The sequence below is a fragment of the Heterodontus francisci genome, chromosome 12 (assembly GCF_036365525.1).
Source record: "Heterodontus francisci isolate sHetFra1 chromosome 12, sHetFra1.hap1, whole genome shotgun sequence".
NCBI classification, from domain to species: domain Eukaryota; kingdom Metazoa; phylum Chordata; class Chondrichthyes; order Heterodontiformes; family Heterodontidae; genus Heterodontus; species Heterodontus francisci.
The window spans coordinates 86,296,056-86,323,478 of NC_090382.1; the positions used below are offsets into that span (position 1 = coordinate 86,296,056).

At 42.5% G+C, this 27,423-nt stretch overlaps 1 protein-coding gene across 2 annotated transcripts in view; it reads right to left on the reverse strand.

Moving 5' to 3' along the window:
• Positions 1 to 277: 277 nt before the first annotated feature.
• Positions 278 to 27,423, reverse strand: part of LOC137375974 (PDZ and LIM domain protein 4-like) — a 126,283-nt gene continuing 99,137 nt past the window's right edge. The window contains exons 4-7 of one of the 2 annotated variants that reach the window (XM_068043792.1): positions 12,844 to 12,983; positions 8,816 to 8,973; positions 7,411 to 7,531; positions 278 to 5,582 (exon numbers count right to left, since the gene is read on the reverse strand). In XM_068043792.1, coding sequence (XP_067899893.1) covers positions 5,387 to 5,582; positions 7,411 to 7,531; positions 8,816 to 8,973; positions 12,844 to 12,983 — 615 coding nt within the window. In that variant the 3' untranslated portion in view covers positions 278 to 5,386. Of the gene's footprint in view, positions 5,583 to 7,410; positions 7,532 to 8,815; positions 8,974 to 12,810; positions 12,984 to 27,423 lie in introns of both variants that reach the window. The other variant, XM_068043790.1, reaches the window with a different exon arrangement.

Below are 27,423 nucleotides of genomic sequence, written 5' to 3' on the forward strand. Positions count from 1 at the left end.
CTATGCAAAGTTAACTAACTTCACTTCAGCAATGATAGGCCTACCACAGTTGACATCACCCCAGGATTAGTAACAAAGATCGATCCTGTGATCCCTGCTGAAAAGCAAGTACGAAAGTGGCAATTGAGCAGGATAGAATTGAGCTTGGCTATGATGTTCCCATATTAAACTAGCCTCCAACCACATGCCAGTGTAATTTAAAGGCCTCCAAGAGGAGAAGAGTATAAAACCGATACAAAAAAATGAAACACCAAGGCAAAGGTGGTAGTTTGTGTTCATGGCTTTATTCTCATTCTCTAGCAGTAATTAGTAACATAATAAAAGGTAATTGCTTAGTAACAAAAGATGTAGGAAAACAGGATAATCTGTAACAATAAGAAATGCTGGAAATACTCAGCAGGTCTGGCAGCATCTGTGGGGAGCGAAGTAGAGTTAACGTTTCAAGTCAGTGATCCTTCATCAGAACAGACCTGAAACGTTAACTCTGCTTCGCTCTCCACAGATGCTGCCAGACCTGCTGAGTATTTCCAACATTTCTAGCATCTGCAGTATTTTGCTTTCATTTTATAATCTGTAACAAGACATAAAACATTCAGAAATTACACACAAGAGTTAAACCTGAACTAGGAAAGTATGTAGATTACATTGTAAATATAGTAAAATATAAGAACATATCATAGGTTATATATTGACATCCAAGAGATATTGTAAGAAACAGAAAAAAAGTTCATGTCTCAAGCAGTCTATATATGGTAAGTATAGTCAAACACTTGGAATTCAGCTATTTGATGCAAGTATGCTGTACAAAGTTAGCAGAGAATCTCTAGTGTGCCAGCATGGTGCAACAAAATTGTCAAAAGTTCTTTTTAAATCTATTGCAAGTATTTGAAAACATTGGCTCTATTTACACACCATTGCCCTGCAGACCAATTTCCTGTTAATAGAATGGAAGGAAGATTGTGTTTTTGTTTAGTCATCAAAATTTGGGAATTGTTGACATACCCCGAAAACCAGTCAGATTATTTTCAGACAAAAATTTACTAAAATCGCTCACATTTACATGATTGACAAATTATGGAAACAAGCATTGGAACCAAGTGATCATTTTTTTTTCCATGGGTAGATTCTGGTTATATTTTGCATGCTGTATACATACAAAATAATTGTTCACATCCCTATGCTGCCGGCGGGCCTCAGCAGGTTGGAGACTTTTGTCCTTTCAAGCGATGCCAGCAACATGGGGCATTGAAAAATTTATCCGCAGATGGTGGAACATTTCAAAATTGGTCAAAATCCTAAAATTTGCAAATAGCAGAAAAAAAGCTACATGGACAGGCTTCAATTCATGTGAGCATTAATCCTGTCAATTTTACTGACTGCATAAACAGGTCAAATCCAATATGATCCTACTTGGTTCCTTCAAAAAAAAAACAAGGCTTCCCAAATCAAGTTGAAGGTATTCAAAAAGATCCAAGATTATCTTATGCAAGAAAGAGGTTAAATTGTGTGCGGCAGTTTTCTCGTCTATTATGTCAGTATGCAAGTCACACAGATCATCACACTCATTTTTCTATATTCCCATCGATTGATCTAATGTACATTCTACCATTCTTTGCTCTAACCAAAAAACTTGATCAAATTTTTTAAAAAGCAATAAGGGCTTCTCTTATCTATCTTTACCAGTAAGAAATATAACACAAGATTATTGTTAATGCATTATAAGTGCTAATCCAGCTGAGTGATTCAGATGGAACACGTGAGCTGACTTGTAATTCATTGATAACCACCCAGTATCTACAATCTATACACTACACTAACACACGTCCATAACACTGACACCAGTCATTCAGCAAGTAAAAATGATAGCGACAGCATGCAACTTGATGTTACTATATAATGTTGTACTCATCAAACACTTGAATATTTATGCTTAACAAAAATGGCTTACAACCACTAAGTGCTCAGTTCCACTAGAATACCAAAGACATTTTAATAGAATTTTTTTTAACCTCAGTTCCACACATGAGCAAAACAGAACAGGCTAAATGCATAACCTACAATTATATCCAGCCCATTGACAACCTATAAAAATTCTGTGTTAAAGCAGCAGAAATCTCACTTAAGGCCAAAACTTTAATGACTGGTACATTAAAATTTTAGGAGTTTGCTGTGCATACCTAATTAAGCCAGACTCTGGAAAATTCAGCAAGTCAGGCATAATCAATTCTTTTGGGTTTACCACAATGGAGGAAAGGAGTCCGCAAGATCTCCGATTTGTTAATAGAACAGTAAAGGTGCTGCTGAATGAAATGCAGATGAGGGTTGCTCTACTGGCAATGCAATACACTACCCACATCTGCAAGTCATACAAAGCATGGGAGGAGCCAGCATAGAGATCATTTCAATGCTGTGTGCACAGTGCAGAGGACCTGGCTACAAAAATCAAATCAAGGCAAGATTAGACACCATGACTTTGCACCAAATAGATGGGAAAAAGTAATACAGGCTACAAACGTTCTCCCTTTCAATCAAACCTATGTACAGGTCTTGGATTGTTTACCATGCTTGTCAATTGTACAGCAGGGTATGCTTTGCAGTACCAACCTATAAGTGTACCTTTCCCTTACTCATATCCTTATATGTTCTCATCCAAGAATTTCTTCCAGACTATCACTGTATTATGCATACATCTGCATTCATACAGGCAATAGGACAGATACTATACTGTCACATTTTCTCCTGATGCTTTCAGCCTTTCAACTCCACTTCTTTGTTGTAAGGCAAAATGATGTCTGACAGAGTAGCTAATTGTAACATAAAAGCCCTAGAGTTACTTCAGAGGCTGGCTGGAAATTATTGTCACTCTGTATAGAGACAGTGAGAAATGTGAAATCATAGATCTTCCTCAAACTCTTTTTCACTATTTCGACCCCACTCATTCACTTCCCCCTCCACCACTAGCATACATTCAAGCACACTAACAAGCAACATAGTCCATCATACAAGCAATATTTGAATGGTATCAAGCAGCCAGCATTTTAATACATGCCTCTTTGCACTTCGTACAGAAGTCAAATACGCAGCAGAACCAGGTTGCAGTGCCACCTCGCATACCCTGCATCGTTCACTGCTCACAAGCACAAAGGCAGGTAAATATATTCCAGAGGACTTGGATAGTAATTTTCAGGAGGGAATCAGTGAAACACTGAGCATGAGTAAGTAAAGAAATATGCACTAATTAGACTATACAGCCTCTCAACTTGATTACTTCATCCCCTGCTACCCGTTCCCCCCCCCCCCCCCCACCCCACAAAAAAAAGTAAAAGCCAGTTTGAGGACAATCTCTAGTTCCACTACAAAAAGGCAGATGACCACAGCAATCTCCTGAAAAGCACTTCTTTGTAATCGATTTCATTGTCACAGAGAAATCAATGAAATCGATTACAAAGAAGTGCTTTTCAGGAGATTGCTGTGGTCATCTGCTGCTTAACTTCGGACATAATATTTCCTCATGGTCTGATCCAAATGTACAGGGAAAATGCTTCCAAAATAAAACAACTTCAAGACCTATACTTGAAAATTGCATCCAAAAACCATTTACATAAAAAATAAGTGTCCCTTTAAGTTTGACTTACACTTGCTCTGAATGAAAAGTACTTCCAGCCAGGCATCAGGAAAATAAGCAGTTAATTAAAGGCCCTTGTTGACATGCAGCACGTATAAGGAATGAGGTATCCAATCAAAATGAGCAGCAAAAATAATACAGGCCCAAATGGAAATTATTAACAGAGCATCCAGCAGGGAACAGGCTGCAACACTCAGCAACAATATTTTTTAGTCCTGCACACACTTATCCCATCTGGTGGTACTAATATATCATTGGTTGAATATCTATCATATATAATGTTTTGTATTACCTCAAGTGGCAGTAAGTCAATCTCACTTTAGTTCATATTCACTGACTATACTAAAATTATTTGTGTTTATTCTGTTTATACTCATAATACATGAAAAATCTAGAGTCCCATTGAAAATAACACTTATTCAACAGGTGGGCCAGACATTACAGTGCACAAAGATTAGTTTAGGTCTACCTATTGGATGGACAGAAACAATGCACCCCCCCCACCCCACCCCCTACAGATTGGCTGAAAACTGTTTATTCATGTAACAACATACACAATCATTTTTTTTTTTAATATGACAAAGTCCAATTGAGCAAAAATACATTAGCTACTTGGTATCTGGAAATCAATATGATTAGTTCCTTAAGGCAAGCAGTGTTCATCATTTGAAATAACGCAGCATGTTAGCAGTTTGTACAGCCACCAATACCAGCCACCCCACCCCCTCAAAAAAAAAGGGTGGTCACAGCAACCTTATAACCAGCGTTTATTTTACATGTATTCTAGCCAGTTAATATGTCTGCAATATCTGGAAGTTTATTCACAAAGGTTTTCCCATATATTTGCTTCAAATTTAAAAAAAAATTCTACCCAAGTTAGTGTGTGAACATAGGCCATCAAAAAGACAATTGCTCAGTTACAATTCTGAAAAATGAAAGCTACAACTGTAAAGAAGCTACTGTGCCATAAATTTGGTCTAAGTTTTTGTCTTAAATTGAATGAAAAATAAAAACATGACTAAAATGCTCATTGTGAGCATTTTACAAAAGCTGAATTTTGTCTTAAATGAAAAAGATACTGAACCATAGAAATCAGAAGGTCCCAGGTCAATTCCTAGTCTGCATCAAGATTTCTGATATAAACTGGGATAGTGGCGAGATGCTACAATTACAATCTTCGTCCCAGGTTAAGGAGGAAAATCAGCCAAAAAGTTATTGCTCTTGATTGTCATACAGTGACGCCGCTGCTGGAAAGTGCATGTATGTGATCATGGGCAGGTTCAGACTTGGCTGCAATGCTTTCCACAACAGAACATCCTCTACCAGCACTCTCATTCTAGATTGAGACATGAGGAATGGAGATGCCTGGCACCCTCATGGAGCAGACACGGAGCAGGGGTATGTGGAAAAGGGGAAATAGAATTCACACAAAAAAAAAAAACTGATGCAGTGATACACCAACTGTGTGCCAAGTTACTTGAAATTTGTATTCCAAAAGGCAATCCTTGCAAATTTAATGGTACTGTATTTGTTTGAAGTCATCTGGTAAGCATTTATGATACAGCTCAATTTGAAACATCAAAATATCAGTCAGTTCTGCATGTGTGGTCATTCTGATTCTAGGTATGGCTTGAATACTAATTCAGATTTAAATTATGGCACACAGCTTCATTCAGAATCTAGATCACAGAAGCAAAAAGAGAGTTTTACTTGTTCTCATTTTTTTTTAAATACAAAGATCCAGAAGGCACTGCTTAACGCTTACACTCTGGAATTGGGATACACAGCTACAACTTCATATCCCTCTGGAGGCTGAACTCTTGCTTTTGCATGGGTCTCACAGTATAGTTGCTCTTCAATGAAGAAGTAGCCTTTTTGCTTCAGATTTAATCCACAGTCGGAACACATGAAGCATGCTGGGTGGTAGAGTTTCTCTCGTGCCTTAACAACAGCACCACTAGAAAGAGTAAAAACAAATGTCAAAAAAAAGAGACATATAGAAGGAATGATTCGGGATGAGGGCAAACAAGATCTTTCATTTAACCAGATTATAAGTCACTGAGATGTGCAAAGATAATCTGATTAGAAAAAGATGGGGATGGTGGTAAGAGAGAAACAAGGGATAAATGATGACCAAGTCTTAAAAAAATAATGTAGACTACCCATATTATGAACATTATATTTTCCTTGTTTTGTGGAATATATCCTAAAGTCAGAAGCTAAACCTTGGAAAAAGCATAGCTGTTTCACACTTCTGCCAGTAAACACCGATTCAGTTGAAGCATTCAAAAGGAAACCTGGTTCAAGTGTTGATTCTGCACGTGTAGTGGTTTCAGTTGGAAAAAGATCAAACTTACTGATCAAATCTTGAATAATGAAATGAGGTGGAAGGGCTGGAAGGCTACTGCTCTTCTTCCTGTCTTGAGATCACATAAATAAACTAGAGCTTTTCATCAAACCTTTTTGGTTGAAGGACCGCTTTACAAATGGATTAGTAATCACTGATCCCCTAACTAAATTAACTCATAATATGAAAGTGCTGCATGTAAAGAGAGTGTTTTAATAATGCTTTCAAGAAAATAGGCGTTTACTTACAGATATCAGATAGATGGATGTACCTGCTTCTCACTGCAGAGTCTGTCTATCCTTGTGCATTCCCTTCCTATGTGAGACTGCCAGCCCACTCTGCTCCTGCCTCCTGGGTCACATTTCACATTATTTTGAGGACCCCCTGAAAAGTCTCTATCGACGCCAGTTTGAGAACCACTGTCCTGCAGCAATGCAGCCAAGATTGGGAATACAAATGACGTGGATGAAATTACAGACACAAACCAATATCCCAAGCACAAATGGCACAGTGGATTGGATTCCAAACAGACAAACAGTCACCACACTATCCTTTTGTATGATGCTGGAGTCCATACCAATCACCAAACTCCTTCCCTCAGCAGTGCCATGCTCATATGTGCCTCAATATTTCTTACAGCGTTCTATCCTCACTGTTGATTTTTGTCCCCGAGGTCCTCTCAGCACACTATGGCCTGTTTTCTGTACTCACTGCTCAGTGGTTCACTTCCTTACTCTCTAGGCTTATGCTCAGTAGCTTGCACTCTCCCCAGCCCCACCTCCTGCAGAATAGCAAAGACTGCACAGCAAGATAAAAAGTGCTGCAGAGGCAAAGAAAGATAAAACATAAGGGCAAAAGGAAATGGACAGGAAAGAAAGGAAAGCCAAGGTGAAAGAAATCATGGAAATATGTGAATAAATATCATTTATGTAAAAGACCTTTCACATTTTATATAATGAATATTGCACTTCAAACCCAAAATGCTGGCAAAACAATGAGAAAATAAATCTCAAATATCTTGTTACAGATCATGGTGTGAAAATGACACAGCTGCTCTTCAAGCAAAATGTTTTGTTAAGTATACTTGTAAAGACTGTCCTCGTTAAATTAATGTTTTACCGGTTTTCTCCCCTCCTCTGTTCCTGAAGGTGTTGCCACAGTATCGCAGCACTCAAGCACCCATTCATAAACTAGTCTAAACATGTATATTAACAGGTTGCTCAACAGTGAGAAGCATTGCAGCCAAACCTAACCCTGTACTTGTCTATCATCCACATATGGACATTTTCCAGCTGGGATCACTAAATGTGATTATGAACAGAAACCCGGGGTTGGATTTTTTTTCCTCACTAGTCAAGGCGAACACCCCTATGACTGAGTTTCACCAACTTAGCACACACCTAAATTCATCAACCTAAATTACATCATCTATACTTACACTATGCCAGTCTCACATCTAGTACATGGCGGTAACTTCTGTAGTGTGGGTGCAGCATTGCTGAATTTTGCTACAGGAGATTTTACACTTTTGGTGATAGTCAGCCTTTCACTTTTGTCACCTATAAGAAATTTCACAAGATTCATATAATTAGGACTGTGCTATTAAGGTTAGAATTTTACATGTGTGTACAGATATAAATATACATAAACTAATATAAAAGGTAACCCAATAATTGGCCAGTTTCCAATTACGCTCTCCATGTTTAAACTGCAAGTCTATTTATCTGGTTAAAATGTGACTGCACTGAAAGATGTGGAGTATGTTGCCAACATGCAAAAATATCACTCACTGTTCACAATTACTTTCTATTATAGCCGACAGCCAGTGCAGTGAAGAAAATGTTGAATTCTACTGCATTGCTGTGAAATCATTAAATGGTTCCAGTAATGTTCTAAAAAGGTCCATACTTTCAAGTTGTCATAATTAGGTTTTGGAATATTCAAAACCATGGCCTAAAACTTTGGTTTAGATTTTGCAGTCAGCAGCAAAGCAAGGGGTCTCACTGCTGTCGTCCAAGAAAACCTGAAAGATCTTGCAATCTCTGTGGTAAGAACTTTACCTCTTGCGGTGCAGCGGACGGTAGCTTTCTTTAATGGGCGTGACGTTGCAGTGATGTCATCAAGCTGTCCAGGCAGCCAATCACATTAAAAGAAATCTCAGACAGCCAATGGTGAAATGTTAAACCATGCTTGTGCTAAATTCTGAAGATGCGGTCAGTTTCAAAAGGAGTAATGATGGCAAACACAGTTCATCATCCAAACACCTCACTAAATCCAGGCCAATGTATTTTATTAGTTCTCGATTATATGGTTCAGGAAACAATAGAAGGGATCACCAAGTCAGCATATTGGAGCTTTTTTAAAAAAAAATATTCTGTAAGAAAGTACATTCTTTAACAGCAGATCCTCACTTTAAATAAGAATCAGAGAAGAGATAAAGAGTCAGCTTCTTTCAATAAGCCACATATATATAGTTTACACTGGGATGAGCTCTGTTCAATTTATTTGGAGTGCAATTTTTTTTCTGTTGGTCTTTCAAACTATACTCAAATGAGTCTGAAGGTGGGAAAGGGAATCTTCATTAATGCTGCTCTGAAAATGTCCCATGACCAAGTTTGTGAGGGATAAATTCCCCCTTCAAATCTTCTTTATTTTTATTAATTGTTGATACAACTGATCCACTGGCTAACGTTACCTGGCCACTTGTCTACCAAATGTAAAAGCTGAAACTTTTACCCCAACATTTTGGGATTTTGATACTGGAGAAGGATCAACAAACCATATTTTAATCATCACATTCAAAATACTAATGTTCCAACCTTCATCTATTCATGAGGCGTTACCTGTCTGTTCTGCTTCCAGCATGCCCTGTAGTATTTTGAAGGATCCAGACTGTTTAGGTTCTGAAGCTGGTTCCTCACCATCCTGTAGCATCTTATAAACATCTGATTCAGTGTCTACCTCATTCCATAATTTGGGTGATAATTTTGGCAGATCAGTGCTATAAAGAAAACAATAGCTTTGAGAATTAAACAAAGGCAGATTAGTTACCATATAATTAGATTTTTACCGCTAATTGCATCCAAGTGCTGCAAAAATTATCATGCAATTCTGAAAATATATCCAATGTACAACTTGACATTCTTATAGTGGAATGCACACATTATTCTGTAAATCTGCTCATCCAGTTCGGTTCTACTGCCATGTTTATTGTGCAATATATCCACTGTGACTCATTAGCAAAGAGCTCAGCCATGCAGTTCCTTCACTCCAATTTGAAAGAGGGGAGAACCAGAGGGCTAGTACAGAGTCAGTAAGTAAGCCAGAAAGATACAGGAAAACAAATGGAACAAAACTAAGATACTGCAGATGCTGGAAATCTGTGCTAAAATTGCTCAGCCAATGGCGAGAACAGCAGTGTTAATGTTCCAGTTTGATGACCTTTCATTACAAATGCAAGTTAAATCTCTAACAGGCAGGAAAAGTGTTAGAGGAATAAGAAGGAAGGTCTGTGATAGGGTGGAGGGCAAGAGTGATTAAATAACAAAAGGAATGACAATACAAGGCAAAAAGGGGTGTTAAATGGACAATTGTGAAACAAAGGATGGGCCCCAAGGAGGTATAAATGGTTACAGCTATCCAAGAAAAGAGAGGTGATAGTTATGATCAAGTTGTTGTATTCAATGTTGAAGCTGGAAGGCTGTAAAGTACCTAATTGAAAGACGAGGTGTTATTCCTTGAACTTGCTTTGAGCTTCCTTGGAACAACGCAGAAGGCTAAGAACAGAGAACTAAAAGGTAACAAGCAACTAGAAGCTCAGGGGCACCCTTGCAGATTGAATGGACATGCTCAGCAAGCAGTCACTCAATTTGTAATAAAACAGAAAATGCTGGAAATACTCAGGTCTGGCAGCATCTGTGGGGAGAGAAACAGAGTTAACGCTTCAGGTTGACGACCCTCCAGTACCAGGAAAAGCTAGAAATATAATAGGTTTTAAGAGGTCAAATGGGAGAGGGTGGAAAAAGGGAAGGTTTGTGATAGGGCAGAAGTTGGGAGACAATAAATGACAGGAGTTGATGGTGCAGAGTCATGCTAGACCCACTTGCCAAGAATGAGGCATATTAATTTCACCATATGGATATTAAATTTCAAATTGTTGCTGGGAAGAGAAGGCCTGTTACAAGGGCTGCAAGACATTTACATACCAATAGGGACAAGAGAGGTTCCCTTATCCATTTAACCCACAATAGACTTTAAGCAACAAACATTGAAGGTAGGGAAGCACATTCCAGGCCCTAAGATGATACAATCCACACAGCCAAAACGTGGTCAGACCAGTTAGTCACATTACTAACTTGCTTGGCAACCTGGGGTTTTCTGCATGGTATAAAAAGTTTGAACTCAGTGTCTGTTTGCTCCTGGACTGAAAAGACCTCTCCTGGCTGGCTCACCACAGCTTCTCCTGTCTGCTCCCATCTCTTTCCTATGGAATCCAAATCCACTGAAGACACATGAACCCCAAGAGAGAAAAGTCTCCTACAGCGAACAATGTTTAAGAAGAATACTGGACCCCAACGAAGAGCAAGATCTACCTACAAGCAAGGACTCTACAGTGAGCTCGGAGATCCATAACAAAATCCCTCTTCGGAGATTGTCTCAAACTTTTCCACTTTATTTCTTCGGCTCTGTTCTGTCTCTATCTGCATGTGTGTGTATCACGTATGCATGCTAGCGTGGGCGCGTCGTGTATCTGTAGGTGTTAACCGAATTGGAGTTTAAGTTTAATAAATTTCAACTTTTCTTCTTTAAACTTGAGAAAACCTGTTTCTGCTGGTTTCTTTGCCTTACAATTGGAAAGCAGTGAAGAAGGATTCACCATGGGGGAGCTAAAAACAGTGTTTAAAATTAAACCCTGTTACAGTAAGACCAGGTGAAGGCTGAGAGGGACCCCTAGACCCCGTTCTCACCTGGTCATAACAGCAGTAATAATGGAATAAATAAAGAGACAGAAGATGTGTCCAGAGGAGGTGTGAATGGCAGAATAAAGAGCAGCTGCCATCCAAAACCAATACAAGAGAAAACAAGATTAAGACTTTGGTGGCAAGGGGCTAGCTGGGAAGGGGAAAATTGGCCAGGTTTTCTGCTCCTAATCACTAGCCAGCAATCCCTGCTGAAGTGCATACATATAAAGATTGGGCTAGGACAGGACCAGGCTTGGTTCTAATGTTCCCAGGGATTGAGCCGCTTGCCAACACTCACTGTCTAAACTCACATGGAAAATGGCCATTTAGGAGAGGTAATGGAGGGTGACCAAAAGCCCCGAACAATTGGCTTATTGTTAAGGATATGATGGAAAGTTGACAGAGAGAGGGTGTCTTGTATCAGCAGAGTAAATGTAATTTTATTTACCTGCCGTACATATGATATAAAAAGGAGTATAAGACAAACATCCAAGGACATAACTTGCAAGAACATACTCACAGCCTTCAGGTTGTCAAACTGTGGGATATAATATTCCAACCTTTTTCTTTGGATTTCTACTTTGTTAATTTACAGGAAAGGCAGAATTAGTTCACCCTTGGCTAAAAACAAAAAGCAAGCATCTGTCTGCCGTCATGTATCAGGACAAAAAGACAACAGACACATTGTCCTCTCTGCTCAAGAATCAAAGTGCTCCACAGGGAAAAAAAAAACATTCTACAAAAAAAACACATCATAAATCCAAGTGAAGCTGATTCTTAGAGTTGAGTGTGTGCTGTACTTAATGCTGGCATGGTACAGTAAAAGCAAGCTTTTACTATGTGGAACAAGACCTTTGGCAGCTTTGTATTTTACAAAAGCTTTGGGAAAAATAAAATAAGTGCTTCATGGTTTATTTACTCTCCTCCTGCTGGGGTATAGTTCCATGGGGCACAAACGATCCTCCTAAATTGCCACTTCTTACGTGAGCCTAGACAGTGTCAAAAAGCTATTTGACTGCAATGGATGTAATAGCTTCCCCAGAACATGCACGAAATAGTGCCAATTTTTCAACTACATAGCTTAGGGATTAAGTTCAATTGTAATATCCTGATCACCATCTTGTCGGACATTGGACAATCAACACATTGAGTCCCCTCTCTACCAGACCTTCCTGACATATATGGCAGCAAGATTTTTTTAATGAAAATTAAAGTGAAGTTTTCAACTCTCATACTGATTTGGAAGTTCTGCCTACTTAGCCTCATTTACTTCAAAAACAAAACCAAATTAATATAGGGGAAACTACAAAGCAAACTCCGTACTTACTATGTGCTGCAGACTTACACTGCCACATAACAAATAGAAATGGTAGAATCCCTATGATGGCTCAGTTGGAATTGAGCCATTCAAGCCAAGAAAAGGTCTCAAGTTCCATTCCTGTTTCCATGGGGAGGTGAGTTCAAAACTGGTAAGGTCAGTCACAACTACATGATATATCCCACGTACCTACCTAAATATCTTTAGGTCTGCATATCAACATTTCTTTTTCCAATTCACCTTTCCCTCTTTGGATTTTGAAGCTAAATATAATTTACACCTTGTAACAAACTTGTGAAAATCAGGTTATACAATTAGATTTGAATACTCAAAATATTTATGCTATTAGTTTCTGATCAGATGCATCTAGGATAAAAAAGATTTTCTACAAGTAAAGTTGTTAAATAGGTAGGAGAGAGAAGAACATGGACTTGCCATGAAGTCAAAGGGAGAGAAAAGCAAATCAGAGAGCCCTGACTAATGACCTTTTCTCCTTTCCATCGCCTTTACAAAGAGGATAACAATCTTATTTTGCAGTGACCATTAAAACATTACTTACTGATGAGGAGAAGTGACATGAAGGTCACTTAACTGTTTCTGCAAAGTGTGGTCTACGTTGTCATTGGTGTAGAGTGCAGCAGGTGTGTTGTACTGTTTGGCCTCAGTTATGTTTGCACCAATCACAAATGGCGTCGGCTTTCTGTTATTTGAACTCCCAATGGGCCTACAATCCTGTAGCAGATGAAGAAAAAGATTAATCTTTGCTTCATATAACATGTAATCGCATTCCTAGGGAACATGGGTTCTCAATTTATCATTACACGAGCAAGTCACTCAAATTTTTCTTAACATTTTATCAGACCAAATTACTCAGTTTTTACATGGTTACTACATTCGTTGGCTAGAATTTAATTCCTTGTTCCCAGTGGAGATGGCTAAGGCAAAGTATTGTTTTCCTCTTAATACCTTCAGCAAGAAAATATTTCAGTCACACAGTACTGACAAGTGCAGTAGCAATAAACATCAAATCAATGGTCCCAGAGGAGAGAAACTGCACAAAACAAGTCACATGCTATATTTATGACCGTCACTCATTACTTTTAACAGAACTGATGTGCTGCAATGACCTAGAAATTAGTTGGAAAATATTTATAAATTATTTACACATCTGTTAATGATAGCACATTAAAAAAATGTAACTGTGGCAAGAAGGGTCATTTATGCGTTCACGGATGTAGCTGGGTTGTGCGTTACCAGTGTACCTCTTAATATGGAAAATTAGTGTTCAATAGCCCAAATAGTCAGAGGGAGATAGAACAAGTATGTGGGAAATCTCCGAAAGGTGCAAAAACAATAGGGCGGTCATGGGGGGCAGGGGTGGATTTCAACTACCCTAATATTAAATGGGATAGAATTAATGTGAAAGGCAGAGAGAGCAAAACTCTTCAAATGCATTGAAGAGAACTTTTTTAGCCAGTACATAGCAAGCCCAACAAGACAGAGGGAACAATTCTAGACATAGTTTTAGGAAATGAAGCTGGGCAGGTGGAAGTGGTATCAGTGGGGAGCACTTTGGTGTAAGTGGTCATAATTCAGTTAGATTTAGGGTAGCTGGACAAAGACCAGGAATAAAAGTTCTCAATTTGGATAAGCTAATTTTACTAAGTGGTGATGTGATTTAGCTCAAGTGAACTGGAAACAGCTACTTGAAGGTAAATCAGTGCTAGATCAGAAGAGATAGTAAGGGTTCAGAGTAAGTATGTTCCCTCAAAAGAAAAAAGGCAGGATTAACAAATCCAGAGCTCCCTGGATGTCAAGGGGTTTAAAGGAAAGGATAAAAAAAAAAGCTGAAGAAAGATACCAAGGGCTCAGTACTGCAGAAAATCTAGGGGAGTATAAAAAGTGTAGGGGTGAGACTAAAAAGGAAATTAGGAATGCAAAGAGAGGGCAGGAAAAAACATTTTCAAGTAAAATCAAGGAAAACTAAAAAGTTTTTTTTTATATAAATAAAGAGCAAGAGGATAACTAAAGAAAAAGTAGGGTCTATTAGGGACCATAAGGGTCACTTGCGTGTGGAGGCAGAGGACATGGGAATGGCTCTTAATAAATACTTTGCGTCTGTTTTCACCAAAGACAGGGACGACACAAACACTGCAATCAGAGAAGTGTGAAATATTAGATGAAATTAACAGTGAGAGGGGAAGTATTAAAAGGAGTTTAACACCTTTTAAAATGGCTAGATTGTCAGGCCCAGACAAAATAAAAATGCCTCTTAGCCAGTTATGGGAAGCAAGAAAAAGTAGTGAAGGCTCTAGCCATCATTTTCCAATCAGCTCTAGCATCACAGCCTCACAGCTCCAGTGACCCGGGTTTGATTCTGGGTACTGCCTGTGTGGAGTTTGCAAGTTCTCCCTGTGACCGCGTGGGTTTCCGCCGGGTGCTCTGGTTTCCTCCCACATCCAAAGACTTGCAGGTTGATAGGTAAATTGGCCATTATAAATTGCCCCTAGTGTAGGTAGGTGGTAGGGGAAGGTGGGGATGTGGTAGGAATATGGGATTAGTGTAGGATTAGTATAAATGGGTGGTTGATGGTCGGCACAGACTCGGTGGGCCGAAGGGCCTGTTTCAGTGCAGTACCTCTTTAAAAAAAAGACCGCATTTGTTGACAACGCGAACGGTAGGTGGCGCTGTTTTGGCACATGCGCAAATACAGCATGTGCCACAAAAACGTCACAGATTGCGACATCCAAAGACTTGCAGGTTGATAGGTAAATTGGCCATTAGCAATTGCCCCGAGTATAGGTAGGTGGTAGGGAAATATAGGATTTGTATGGTTCATTATCATACCCACTGAACCATCAGAACAATTTAAAAAGAGTCCCCTTTACATGGCTTACCTCCAAGTGAGGGAGAACTCATGGACTTTTGTCCAGAAGATAGAGACCTTCCATTCCAGCTACCCTCCCTTCCGCTTGCCAACCAAGCCAAGCCTTCCTACTCCCTTACATGTGAAACTGTATCTTTTTCTAGTTTGCCCCCACCTACATTCATGTCTCTCCAAGCTTATCTTGTCCATGGAGATCCACCTTCTGCTCTCAACCCAATTCCAACTAAACTGTTGACACCCTACTTCCCTTTTTGGCCCTGATGCTAGTTGATATTATAAATAATCCTCTCTCCTTGGATACTATCCCCTGTCCTTTCCTGTCATCAATCCCTCCTCAATAGAACCCACACTTTTTTTTTATTCATTTGTGGGATGTGAGCGTTGCTGGCTAGGCCAGCACTTGTTGCCCATCCCTAGCTGCCCTTGAACTGAGTGGCTTGCTGGGCCATTTCAGAGGGCATTTTAAGAGAGTCAACCACGTTGCTGTAGCTCTGGAGTCACATGTTGGCCTGACCAGTAAGGATAGCAGGTTTTCTTCCCTAAAAGACATGAATGAACCATATGGGTTTTTACAACAATTGACAATGGTTTCATAATTATTAGACTAGCTTTTTTATTCCAGATTTATTAATTGAACTCAAATTTCACCATCTGCCATGGTGGGATTCAAACCCATGTGTCTACAGCATTAGCCTGGGCTCTGGATTACTAACCCAGTGACATGACCACTACACCACCGCCTCCCCATGACTGTGCTATAAACGAAGGCCTCCTCTTCAACCTCCTTTTCCCCCTCCAGAATCTGTGGACAGAATTTAACTGCGAGGGGGTGGGAGGAGGGGGGAAGCTGGTGGGGGGTTAAATTTCCAAAAAAAAAAAAAAAAAATGCCTGCATGTCGGAAACCTGACCCGATCCAGCTCACTTCCAGCTTCTACTGAGACATGTTTGTTGGTGTGTAGGATACTACCTTAGAGCTGTCTAGTCTTTGATTTAAGTAAGTGAACAGCAAATAATGCAGTCTTTAAATGGGTATTCTGGCGTTAATAACCAGTACATGGGTTTCCCAAGCTGTGTGGAACTTGCCAGGGACAAAGCGAGAGCACAGTGGGGATTCATTCCTCAATAAAAAAAGATTGGCTGGAAAGTTTAAAAGGAGTTAAACTGCTTAGTTGCGCTTTGCCTAAGTGAAAGGCTTGTGCTCACAGGACTTGTTCTGAGTATGCTTTTGCTGCTTTGCAGGTGATTTCCAACTTGTTCCCCAAACTTGGAATGTCAACTTTGATCTGCGCTTACTTGCCACCAGTCTTCACTGCAGCATGGGAGCAGCTTATGCATCTCTACCTTGGACCTCTAATGAGGAACAAGAGGAGCAGCAGTACCAATAACAGCACAAGGAGCAGCACTAAACAGCAGCTGAAGCAGTCTTCTCTGCAGCTACATGCCACTCCACAGGGCAGAGGGGACTGACACAGATCAGGCGTGAATGAGGCGATACCCCCAGTGCAGGATGTAAAGGCAGGGGGATCAGCTTTATTCAACATGACAGAGCAACAGTGTTTCAGGCTTTCTTGGCAAGTTGTTACTGATATTTACAGTCTCCTGGAACACCACAAGTCGGCACGCATTGCCAGTGCCGTCAAGTAGAGGTCTGCTACCCGACCCGAACCAGACACGTGTCGGGTTCAGGTTAGGTCGGGCCAATCTTCCAGGGCCAGCTATACACGGTAAGTGCTCTGCTGGTAAGTATTAAAAAAAAAAATCTTACTTTAGCTGGGAGTCCGGGACGAAACTGAGTCTGCGCAGTGAACGGGTGACATCACTATGACGTCGCGTGCATGCGCTGCAGCTTCTTGCAGGTTCGGTGTCAGGAAGGTAAGTAAACGGATGGTCGGGTCGGGCAGAGTAATGGCGCGTTTGGGTCGGGCTCAGGGCAAAATCGGAGGGACGCGGGCCGGTTCGGGTCCGCTGTGGTTTGGTCGGGTTTGGGTCGGGTTCTTTTTCCCGACCTGAGCAGGCCTCTACAGTCAAGGTCACCACAGCCCTGATTTCTTCACCTCTGCTCCTTCCAGGGATCTGCTGGTGACATCTGCAGGATTTCACAACCTGTTGGCCACAACTGTATTGCCCAGATAACCAATGCAATATTGGTCAAGGCTACCTCGTGCATACAGTTTGATACTGATTAGGACAGTCAGACAGAAAGGACTCTTGCATTTGCTGCAGTGGCTGGATTCCCAGACAGACTGCACACATGACTATCAAGGCACCCTTATATCATCCAGGAGTATTTGTCAATAAATACCAGTATTTTGCTCTTGTCTAGAATGGTAGTGGCCACTATGCCTTGCACAATATTGCACTGCAGAGGGGAATGAACCTATAGGAGGAGGAGGAGGAATGTGCTCCTCGCTCTGTATCCTCTGACTAGGAGCCTGATGTGGCCAGGATGTCTGCAGCAGTTCACCTATCTCTGGAAGAGAAGCTTGGGACAGACTTACTTATGTTTCAGATAACCTGAGAGTGAATCCATGTAGCACTCCGATGCTGAACCCTGTGCCCCTTGCCGCCCAACACAAATCACTGCCATAGTCAAGAATCCCTCCATCACACGCACACCCTTTGATCATCTTCCACTCTGGTCACACAACCATTCTCCTGAAGGTTATTGTACATTTGCAGTTTGGGAGGCAACAATGGAGATGGCAGAAAAATTAAGACTTCAAATAAGGTTCATTATTCATTGAAATGTTCATATGCATTACAAGATTGCCACTGTTAAAAACACCCAAGGTGAATCCCCTTGTACAACTAAGAAATCTACCACTTCTTCTTTCCATTACTCCTACATGATGCCACTCCTGTGGCTTTGGTAGAGCTAGAGGAAGACTGCTCGTCCACTGCTCTGACAACAGATACCCATGGCAGGTATCCTCTGGGTTTTGGCCCCATAAAAGATTGCCCTACTTGCACCTGTACAGGGGCAGACTCTGTAATTGGGGCAGGAGGCAGCATGTGCGCTTTGTATAGGGGTGGAGGCAAGGGATGAGAAGTGGGAGCACCTCAAGTAGGCTCCCAACTTCCATGTGCCATTTCTCCATCTTCCCTCTCATGGTCTGTTCGCACCTCCTTGCGAGCCAAGAACTGGATAGCACTTTGCTGCACTTCAGTGAAGCTCTGAATGATTAAGGTAAGGCTTTATCCATCCTGTGTAAAAGTGGCAGACTGAGCATACAGGCCATTGGTCAGGGGCAGCATGCACTCAGTTGCCTGCTGCCTGTGATGCTCCATGCAGGTGACCTCCTTCCATGGAGGTGGACATCAGGGCATTCATGTTTGAGGCAGACTCCTCCAATCTCGCTCCATGGGGAAAGGGGTTCAAAGTCAACATTGTGCAGATCTTCACACTTCAGTTAGTGGCGACATCAAATTAACATGCCAAGTGGTAGGCATGTGGGAGACCCCATCTATCACCTATGCCCACCGACTGTACTACCCTGATCTCCAAGGCCTCCTCCTCCTCCACAGCAGTCAGATGGCTATGATTGGAGGGCCACCCCAATTTGCTGCCTGTGTTTGGAGTTGTGCGCTCTCTTCTGTAAGGAAAGAAAGCAGAGTTAAAAGTAGGAGAAATATAATAAGCACACTTGTGGGGGTGACCGAGAGGGAAGGGTGTAGCATGCTAATAAAATGAGGATCAGTTCGAGTATTTGACGCTCAGATGGGGATGCGAGGAGGTGCACAGAGAGCGAGAGCGAGAAAAATAAGTGGAGCTGCATAGTGAGCTGTTCTGAGAAGTGCTCTGCTGGAGATGGCACCTGAAAATGGGATGCAACTCACCTTTCCTGTCCTCACAAGGTAACCAGGTTCTAGAGCCCACATTCCTGCTGCTCATTGGCTCTGCCACTTTCAGCATGCCTGTTTGTTCTGTGAGGCTGGCCTATTCCTCCTGTCTGCAGCAAACAAAACTTTCGTGGGCCCTTACAGCCTGCAGCACAACGCCCAGGGAAGTGTCAGAATCAGGGTGAGCCTTCCCTTGTCCAGCTTCCATTCTTGTCCTTCCTGAAGCATTCAGCCATCCTGACCCACGCTGGGGTCCCCTTAAGTAGAAAGGCTTCCATTGACAGGTTCAAATCATCATCGCATCCACACTTGGTCAGGACACTCTGAGTTAAACAGCCATGGAAAGGCCCGCTTCACTGAGAAACTGGCTCCTAACCCACTACCAGCGGGTTGGCTTAATTAAAATTCTGCCTCTTGTATGTGTTGTCGCCACCTAAATTTGTGCCATTTTTCCTGAGACTTCATATTTGAATTTCTCCACTCAAGTTTTCTTCCTTGCCATACCACTGAACGACCCTAATCAATGTAACAAATTAGATTCCTTTTGACTAACACGCTGACACACTCCCTCTCCTCTTCCAGACTGACCTCTCTGGAACTTTTAACATGGTTGGCCACATAACCACCTTCAATACATTTGCTCTTGTCTAGATGAATCGGCTAAAGATGAAATCAGCCATGTTTCGCACTTCTAATTGCTACTCAACAATCGCCAATAGAAATGTAATGTATATGCACCTTGGATGAGGGCAGGATTCCACATGATCTGGTGACAGTCAATGTGGAGGTTCACATTAAAAATAACCACTTAGGTGATGTACGGAAGGGTATCCCATTCCTAGGAAAAATTAGCCTAGGGGACAGTGAGGGAAACAAAACTGGCCAAAAAACCACTGGCGCATTAAAATCAAGATTCTTCTTCTTGTTCTTTGGCCTCCTTGTCTCAAGAGACAAGCGCCTGAAGGTGGTCAGTGGTTTGTGAAGCAGTGCCTGGAGTGGCTATAAAGGCCAATTCTAGAGTGACAGACTCTTCCACAGGCGCTGCAGATAAAATTGGTTGTCAGGGTTGTTATACAGTTGGCTCTCTCCTTGCGCTTCTGTCTTTTTTCCTGCCAACTGCTAAGTCTCTTCAACTCGCCACTCTTTAGCCCCGCCTTTATGGCTATCCGCCAGCTCTGGCGATCACTGGCAACTGACTCCCACGACTTGTGATCAATGGCACAGGATTTCATGTCGCTTTTGCAGACATCTTTAAAGCGGAGACATGGACGGCCGGTGGGTCCAACACCAATGACGAGCTCGCTGTACAATGTGTCCTTGGGGATCCTGCCATCTTCCATGCGGCTCACATGGCCAAGCCATCTCAAGCGCTGCTGGCTCAGTAGGGTGTATATGCTGGGGATGTCGGCTGCCTCGAGGACTTCTGTGTTGGAGATACGGTCCTGCCACCTGATGCCAAGGATTCTCCAGGGGTAGCAAAGATGGAATAAATTGAGACGTTGCTCTTGGTTGACATACATTGTCCAGGCCTCGCTATTGTAGAGCAAGGTACCGAGGACACAGGCTTGATCCACTCGGACTGGTGTTCCGTGTCAGTGCGCCATTTTCCCACACTCTCTTGGCCAGTCTGGACATAGCAGCAGACGCCTTTCCCATGCGCTTGTTGATTTCTGCATCGAGAGACAGGTTACTGGTGATAGTTGAGCCTCGGTAGGTGAACTCTTGAACCACTTCCAAGCGTGGTCGCCGACATTGATGGATGGAGCATTTCTGACATTCTGTCCCATAAAGTCCGTTTTCTTGAGGCTGATGGTTAGGCCAAAATCATTGCAGGCAGCCGTAATCCTGTCGATGAGTCTCTGCAGACACTCTTCTGTGTGGGATGTGAATGCAGCATAGTCAGCAAAGAGGAGTTCCCTCATGAGGACTTTCTGTATTTTGGTCTTGGCTCTTAGACGGGTAAGGTTGAACAACCTGCCAGCCAAGATTATTGACAGCTAAAATAGTGGAATCTACTCAGACATTAATCTTTTCACTGTTAAATGCTCTATTACAGTCACAAGTTGCTTGCTTTCATTACTGTCTTCCCTGTTGAGGACTAACACCCTCCTGGAAGTACAAATTCCAAAACAGAGCATCTGCTTCCTTGCCTTTATCAGTTCAGCTCTCAACACTATACAGAAGCATTTTGATGGTTCAGCAGTCAAGTGTGCTGCCTAGTACATTAATGAGCCAGACACAGCAGTAAAAGTTCAATGTCTAGTCTAAACTGAATTAGGTGATCTCAGCCAGACTGCAACAGGCTTCCATGCTGGTAGACCAGGGAGAATGGCAAGAGAAAGAACAGTGCAGACAAGTTTGCTGCTCTTGATCATTATCTAATATCATGCATTGGAAAGTACAAATATATATGTTGGACAAGAATACGATTAGCATCAGTTGTGCTTGCTTCCACTCAGCCCTCTGATGAATAACCTGCCAATACTTACTTTCATGTTGTCCAATATACAAACAGCCACTTGTGCAATATGATGGAGGATCGCAGGCACAAGTGGAATCCAACCCAACATGAATCAGTGCCTTCAGAACAAGATGAGAACAAAAAAAGTGTGGAAAAGGGAGAATGGGGAGGGAGTCGAGAAACAGAATCAATGGGGTTTGTATTTAACTTGGGACAAATATCGAATCAGCATCTGCCAAGAACCTTTAGTAATTCTACCCCTTATGCACCCATTTCATTACATTTTTCTTTCCTTTGCTCACGCGTAACAGAATCCACCATCTTACAGACCACGGATGTTGCCATGTGGTCATTAGGCATAGGCATGTTCAGGAAGTTTAACACATTTGTTTAAATTCCACCACCCACTTCCAATGTTATGCTTTAGACACATAACAGATGAGATCAGAATTTTAAAAAAAGTCAATGCTATTACTCAGTGATTCCTCTCTAATGTCGAGAAACAGCTGCTTGTCCTTTCTAAATGCAGCTGATGCTTGTTATTACTGAGATGCAGACTGAATCACTGCCAGGGAGTCAGGCTGTATATTAATCTCAGAAAAATGCTTTGTTTAGAATGAACTAGTTTCAAATTTGGGAGCAAGGGAGGATAGAAAGAAAACAAGAAATATCTGCATTATTCAGATTTGAAAAGTTGGATCCTTGATTGGAAATTTGAAAATGTTCGTCATGGATCCAGTAACTAATGACTCCCTCCCACCTCTCATCTCATTTTCTATAGATGAAGCCCTCTGCCAGCAATATTTTTATGATTCTCTTTGGAATTACACAAGTAGTCTTGGACAATTTTTGAAAAAAATTGTACAGCATCTGGGTTTCTCTTACACAAGGGAATTAGGACAAAGACCTGAGTGCATGCTTTCACAAATGTTGATCCATTACCATACAGCATGACAAATTATTCTGCATTAGATTTGAAACATGCAGACACTATTAAAAAAAAAGTTATGATCATGCTCAACAGCTTCAGTTCAGATTTCCAAGAAATATGCTTAGCCAGTTAAGCTCTGGATTAGTTTCCTACATGCATGTAGGGCATGGCTATAAAACAGACCCATTTTACTGTACATAACTTTTGAATATTCATTCTCTCCAGAATCACCTTAAGTGCCCTTCTTCAGTTTGTTCTAAAACATTAAAAAGGAAACACCAAAACAACATTTACAAAACAAAAACCCTTCCCATTTTCACAAACAAAAGTGGTAGGGATTCATCTGTGCAGGTTATAAAACCTTGCAACAGATTTGAGTTAAAGACAAATAATGCCTTTGGCCAATCAATACCTACTCAGGGTATCAAGTGTGGGCATAAAAGTGGAATTGACGAACCCATTTTTTCAAATGTCAAATATATTCATGTACCATTTCCAGGTTGGCCACTTTACCAAGGGATCCCAATGTTCATGAACAGGATTGTACTTAAAATCTACTTCAAAAAGAGTGTTACAATACGATAGAGTATCAATGTCATCTGGCACAGAGTGGCAAGATACTGATATGCCCCTGCAATAAATCCAAAGAGACTTAGGGATTAAGGTACATCAGTTACTAACACTTACACAAAAAAAAAAAGAGGATTAGAATAAAAAGGGGGTAAAAGTCATACTTCAGCTTTACAATGCCCTTGTTAGACCACATCTGGAGTATTGAAAGAAGGAACCACAATTTAGGAAGGGTCTATTGGCCTTGGATGGAGTGCAGCGTCAATTTCCCACAAGGATACCTGGATTCTAGAGTTAAATTACAACAGGAGATTTCACAAACTGGGGTTGTATTCCTTGGAATTTAGAAAGATGAGGGGCAATATGACCGAAGTTTTCAAGATATTAAAGGGAACAGATACTTTCTCTCTATCTACCCTATTTCCACTGATTGGGGATTCTAGGACTAAGGGACATAGTCCTGGCTCCAATTTTTAGACACAGATGTAAAGTTAGAAAACAATTCCAGGGTGGTAAAAGTTTCAATCTCTTCTGCAAATGGCAACTGATGCTTATTTAGTTATTAATTTTAAATCGGAGATTGATAAATATTTGTTATGGATAATAGATCAGACAGGTAATTAGTTATGCTATGCTTTTCCAATGCATCTTTTACCAAATGGCTATGAACAGCATTGGCATCTGACAGATTTCTACACACAGACACATGGCTGGATTTAGTGCTGCTGGTGGGGTGCCTGGAGCTGGACCGAAAAGGTGAGGAGAACTCCACTTCAGCCTTTCAGAGTCCCCCCCACCCCAAACAGTGTGATTCAACAACACTCAGGTATGCCCAGTGCTGGGATCCCCATCCCTTTAAAGGGATGTAGGGTAGAGGTAGGGTCGTTGGGGCCAGTCCGGCAGGCCTCGTTGATTGGGTGGGTGTGGAAGGGTGTTAACAGAGAGGCTGCCTTTGCTGCTGACAGCCCCCAAAGCCTGCAGGGAGGTTGCCTTGTTTCACTGGGGGGGAGGGGGGTAGGTCCCCTATGTGCCACCTCCCATTACAATTCTATTGTTGCCCCTGCCTCCTAGCAAGTCTCTAGGCAGCCATAAAATCCAACCCACAAATGAGAAGAAAAAAAATAGGAGCAGCAATAGGCCATAAGGCCCTGTAAGTTTGTTATGCCACTTAAGATCATGAGTGAACTTTTACATCAGCCACACTTTCCTGTCTTACCTCTCAATCCAAGTCTTGAAAATATTGAACAACTGAGCATCCACAACCATTTGGGACAGAAAATTCAAAAAATTCAACCAAGTGAAAAAAATTTCTCACCTCAGTCCTAAATACTGTCCCTCATCCTGATAAAATGAGCCCGAGTGCTAGACTCCCCAGACAGGGGAAGCAGTGGGCCGGATTTTGTTTGACAGATGCCAGTCCCGCCATTGGGACTAGAAGCAGGCGTATGCCATGTCAGGACCAGGAGCGGCCGACCGCAAGCAATACAGCAGCAGCTGGCCAATTAAGAGCAATGTGTCACAGGGGCCGACCAATTACGTGGTCAGTGGCTAGGGCAGAGGTGGAGATGCACCATTTTGAAAAGGGCGGTCAGCCCTGCATTCAATCTTGCTGGCTGCAGTCATAAGGGTGGCAGTGTTCTGAAAGGCTGCAGGGTGATGGCCAAAAGACCCCGGGTGGCCACATGCTTCACTGATAGCTCCCTCCAGGTGCTCTTACAGGCTGCCAGGGTCTTGCATCCAGCAAAGCAGGTGGGTGCATTGGGTGGTGAGGGAGTGCCCAACCAAACATGGGCAAAGGGTCAAGTGATGCAGGCAAACTGCCTGAGGCATGGCAAAATTGCCCTGAAAAGGAGGTTATTTATTGGTGCAGACCCTCACAAGGTCCCTAGAAAAGGAGCCACATACAGAAGGCAGTGTGCCCCCGTTAGTGCCAGCTGGACAACCACCAGCCTATGACTTGAGATTGTTCTCGCTGGGGGACCAACAGCTTCCATTCCCGTCTGCAGGAGAAGATTGCACACAATCGCAGAGAGCGGGCCAATTCCCCGCATTCTATCCCCAATGGAGCAGGAGGCCATGGAGCTGGCTAGGCCGCAGGACGGAAGAAGCGTTGCAGTTGGAGAGACAGGGACACTTTTCCAAGACAGTGAGCAAGGACGTCCTAGGACACCAGAGTGCATCTGCAGCTATGCACCCATACTAATCATCAGGCATCCGGTGCCTATGAGGATTTCCAAAGCAACGGTGCATGCTACATCTGGAGGGGAGGCCCGTGGCCCTTCACTGTCTCTGTTCTCTCATGCAAGTCACACAGTGCCTACTCAAACAGACTCAGACTGTGGGAGAACCTGCCTAAATCGGAGGGGGATGTCGGAGCATCAGAAAGTCTAGGGTCACCACATACCCCTGCACCCTCTACCAGTGCAGATATGTGCAGGCTGGTGGGCTGACACACACAGTGTGGGGGGGGGGGGGCGGGGTTTAAACAATATTAGCATGGTTAAAAGGACTGGTTAGCTAACAGAAAGCAGAGAGTAGGGATAAATGGGTCTTTTTGGGTTGGCAAGCTGTAATCAGTAAAGTGCCACAGGGAACAGTGCTGGGCCTCAACTATTTACAATTTATAATCAATGACTTGGATGAAAGGACCAAAGGTATGGCAGCTAAATTTGCCGATAACCTCCTCTTGATAACACCAAGATAGGAAGGAAAGTTAGTTAAGAGTCTACAAAAGGATATAGTTAGGTTAAGCAAGTGGGTAAAAATATGGCAGATGGGGTATATGTGGGAAAATTGTCCAAGTTGGCAGGAAGAATAGAAAAGCTGTATACTATCTAAATGGAGAGAAATTGCAGATCTCTATGTTTACGGTCACGCTCATTTAAGCTTTTCTTTCCAACAAACAAGATCTCCTTCCTCTTCCATCAGGCCTTCAGCCCTTCATCTCAACCAGGCTTTTGTGAAGAGACTCAAGGCAAGGGATCATGCTGTGCTCGATCCAGTTTGGAACCTTGCCAGCTTAGTGCTGTTCAATTGTTCAACAAGCATTTGTTGCCTGATGGAAAAAAGGCAAGAGGGCTGAATAAAAGGAAAGTCTTTAATGCATTGAGGATCAAAGGAAACGTTAATGTACAAGGGCATAGTGAGCCTCCGTACATGTAACTCATGGCCACTCTCCTGTTGCCACTGGAGTCCTTCATCTGGTGAAGCTTGGCCATATTCCCCCCCACCCTGTACCCTTATGGGCTGTGAGGGTATCGTGCTCCTCACATTACTCATTGTTCAACGCCTCCCCCTTCTAACACCAGATTGTGCAGTGCACAGCAGACCACTATGATGAGAGACACCCTTGCAGGGGTACACTGAAGGGCTCCACCGGACCAATCTAGGCACCTTAATCTCATTTTCAGCAGACCAATGGCCTGCTCCATGGTTGCATGTGTCTTGTGGCAGGAGTTGCAATGTTCCTCCATATTTGTGTGGGGATTCCTCACAGGTATCAGTAGCCATGTCCTCAGCAGGTAGCCCTGGTCTCCAAGCATCCATCCCTGAAGGCAGGGGGGAGGCTGGAAAAGTTCTGGCAGCTGGGACTGCCTCAAAATACAGGCACTGTGACAACTTCCTAGGAAACGTGCGCAGACCTGCAGGATCTGTTCATGGTGATTGAGGACCAGTTGTACATTGGGGGAGTGGAGCCCTTCCTGTTGATGAAGGCCACTGGCTGGTGCAAAAGAGCCTTGATGGCCACACGTGTATAGTCGATGATGCCATGTACATGGGGGAATCCAGCGATGGCCCCAAACCCAACGGCCCCCTCAGCCTATGAGTTAGGATCAGTGCAGAAATGCAGTCGCCAGCACTCCTGTAAAAGGGCACTGGTGACCTCCTTGATATACCAATGGGCCACAGACTAAGATCCCACATGTCCCCAGTGGATCCCTGGAATGATCCAGAAGGGCAGAAGTTCAGTGCCATGGTGACCTTCAGTGTCACTGGCATTAGATTGCCACCAAGTCCCTTGCAGCACAGCTCACCCTGCATCATAGCGCACAGGTCATCTGGAGAGTCTTCATTGGCACTACCTCTCTTAATCTGCAGGTAGTTGAGCCTCGACCTGTAGACACACTCTGGAGGGTATCTCATTCTGCGTGGAGGAGCCTTTCCCCTGTGCCCTTCGCCACTGTCTGGAGGACACTGCTGGCCCTCTTGTGGCCTCAGCTTGTTGCAATGGTGCTGCAGGTGACTGCCTCCCTTCTCTACCCTTCCTGGCTGTTGATACTGCCTCTCCTGATGGCCTTCCCTTGCAGCCAGCAACGAGCTCCTGCGTCCATGTCGCCTCCTTGAGGCGGACGAAGCTTTGAAGCCCTGTGAATCCAGTGCGTCGTTAATGAAATGTACGACTACAAATAAAATCACTTTCAATCGGCCTCGTAAATACCTTAATTGCCTGTCTGCAGTGTCACTGTCTCAGTTACACCTGCC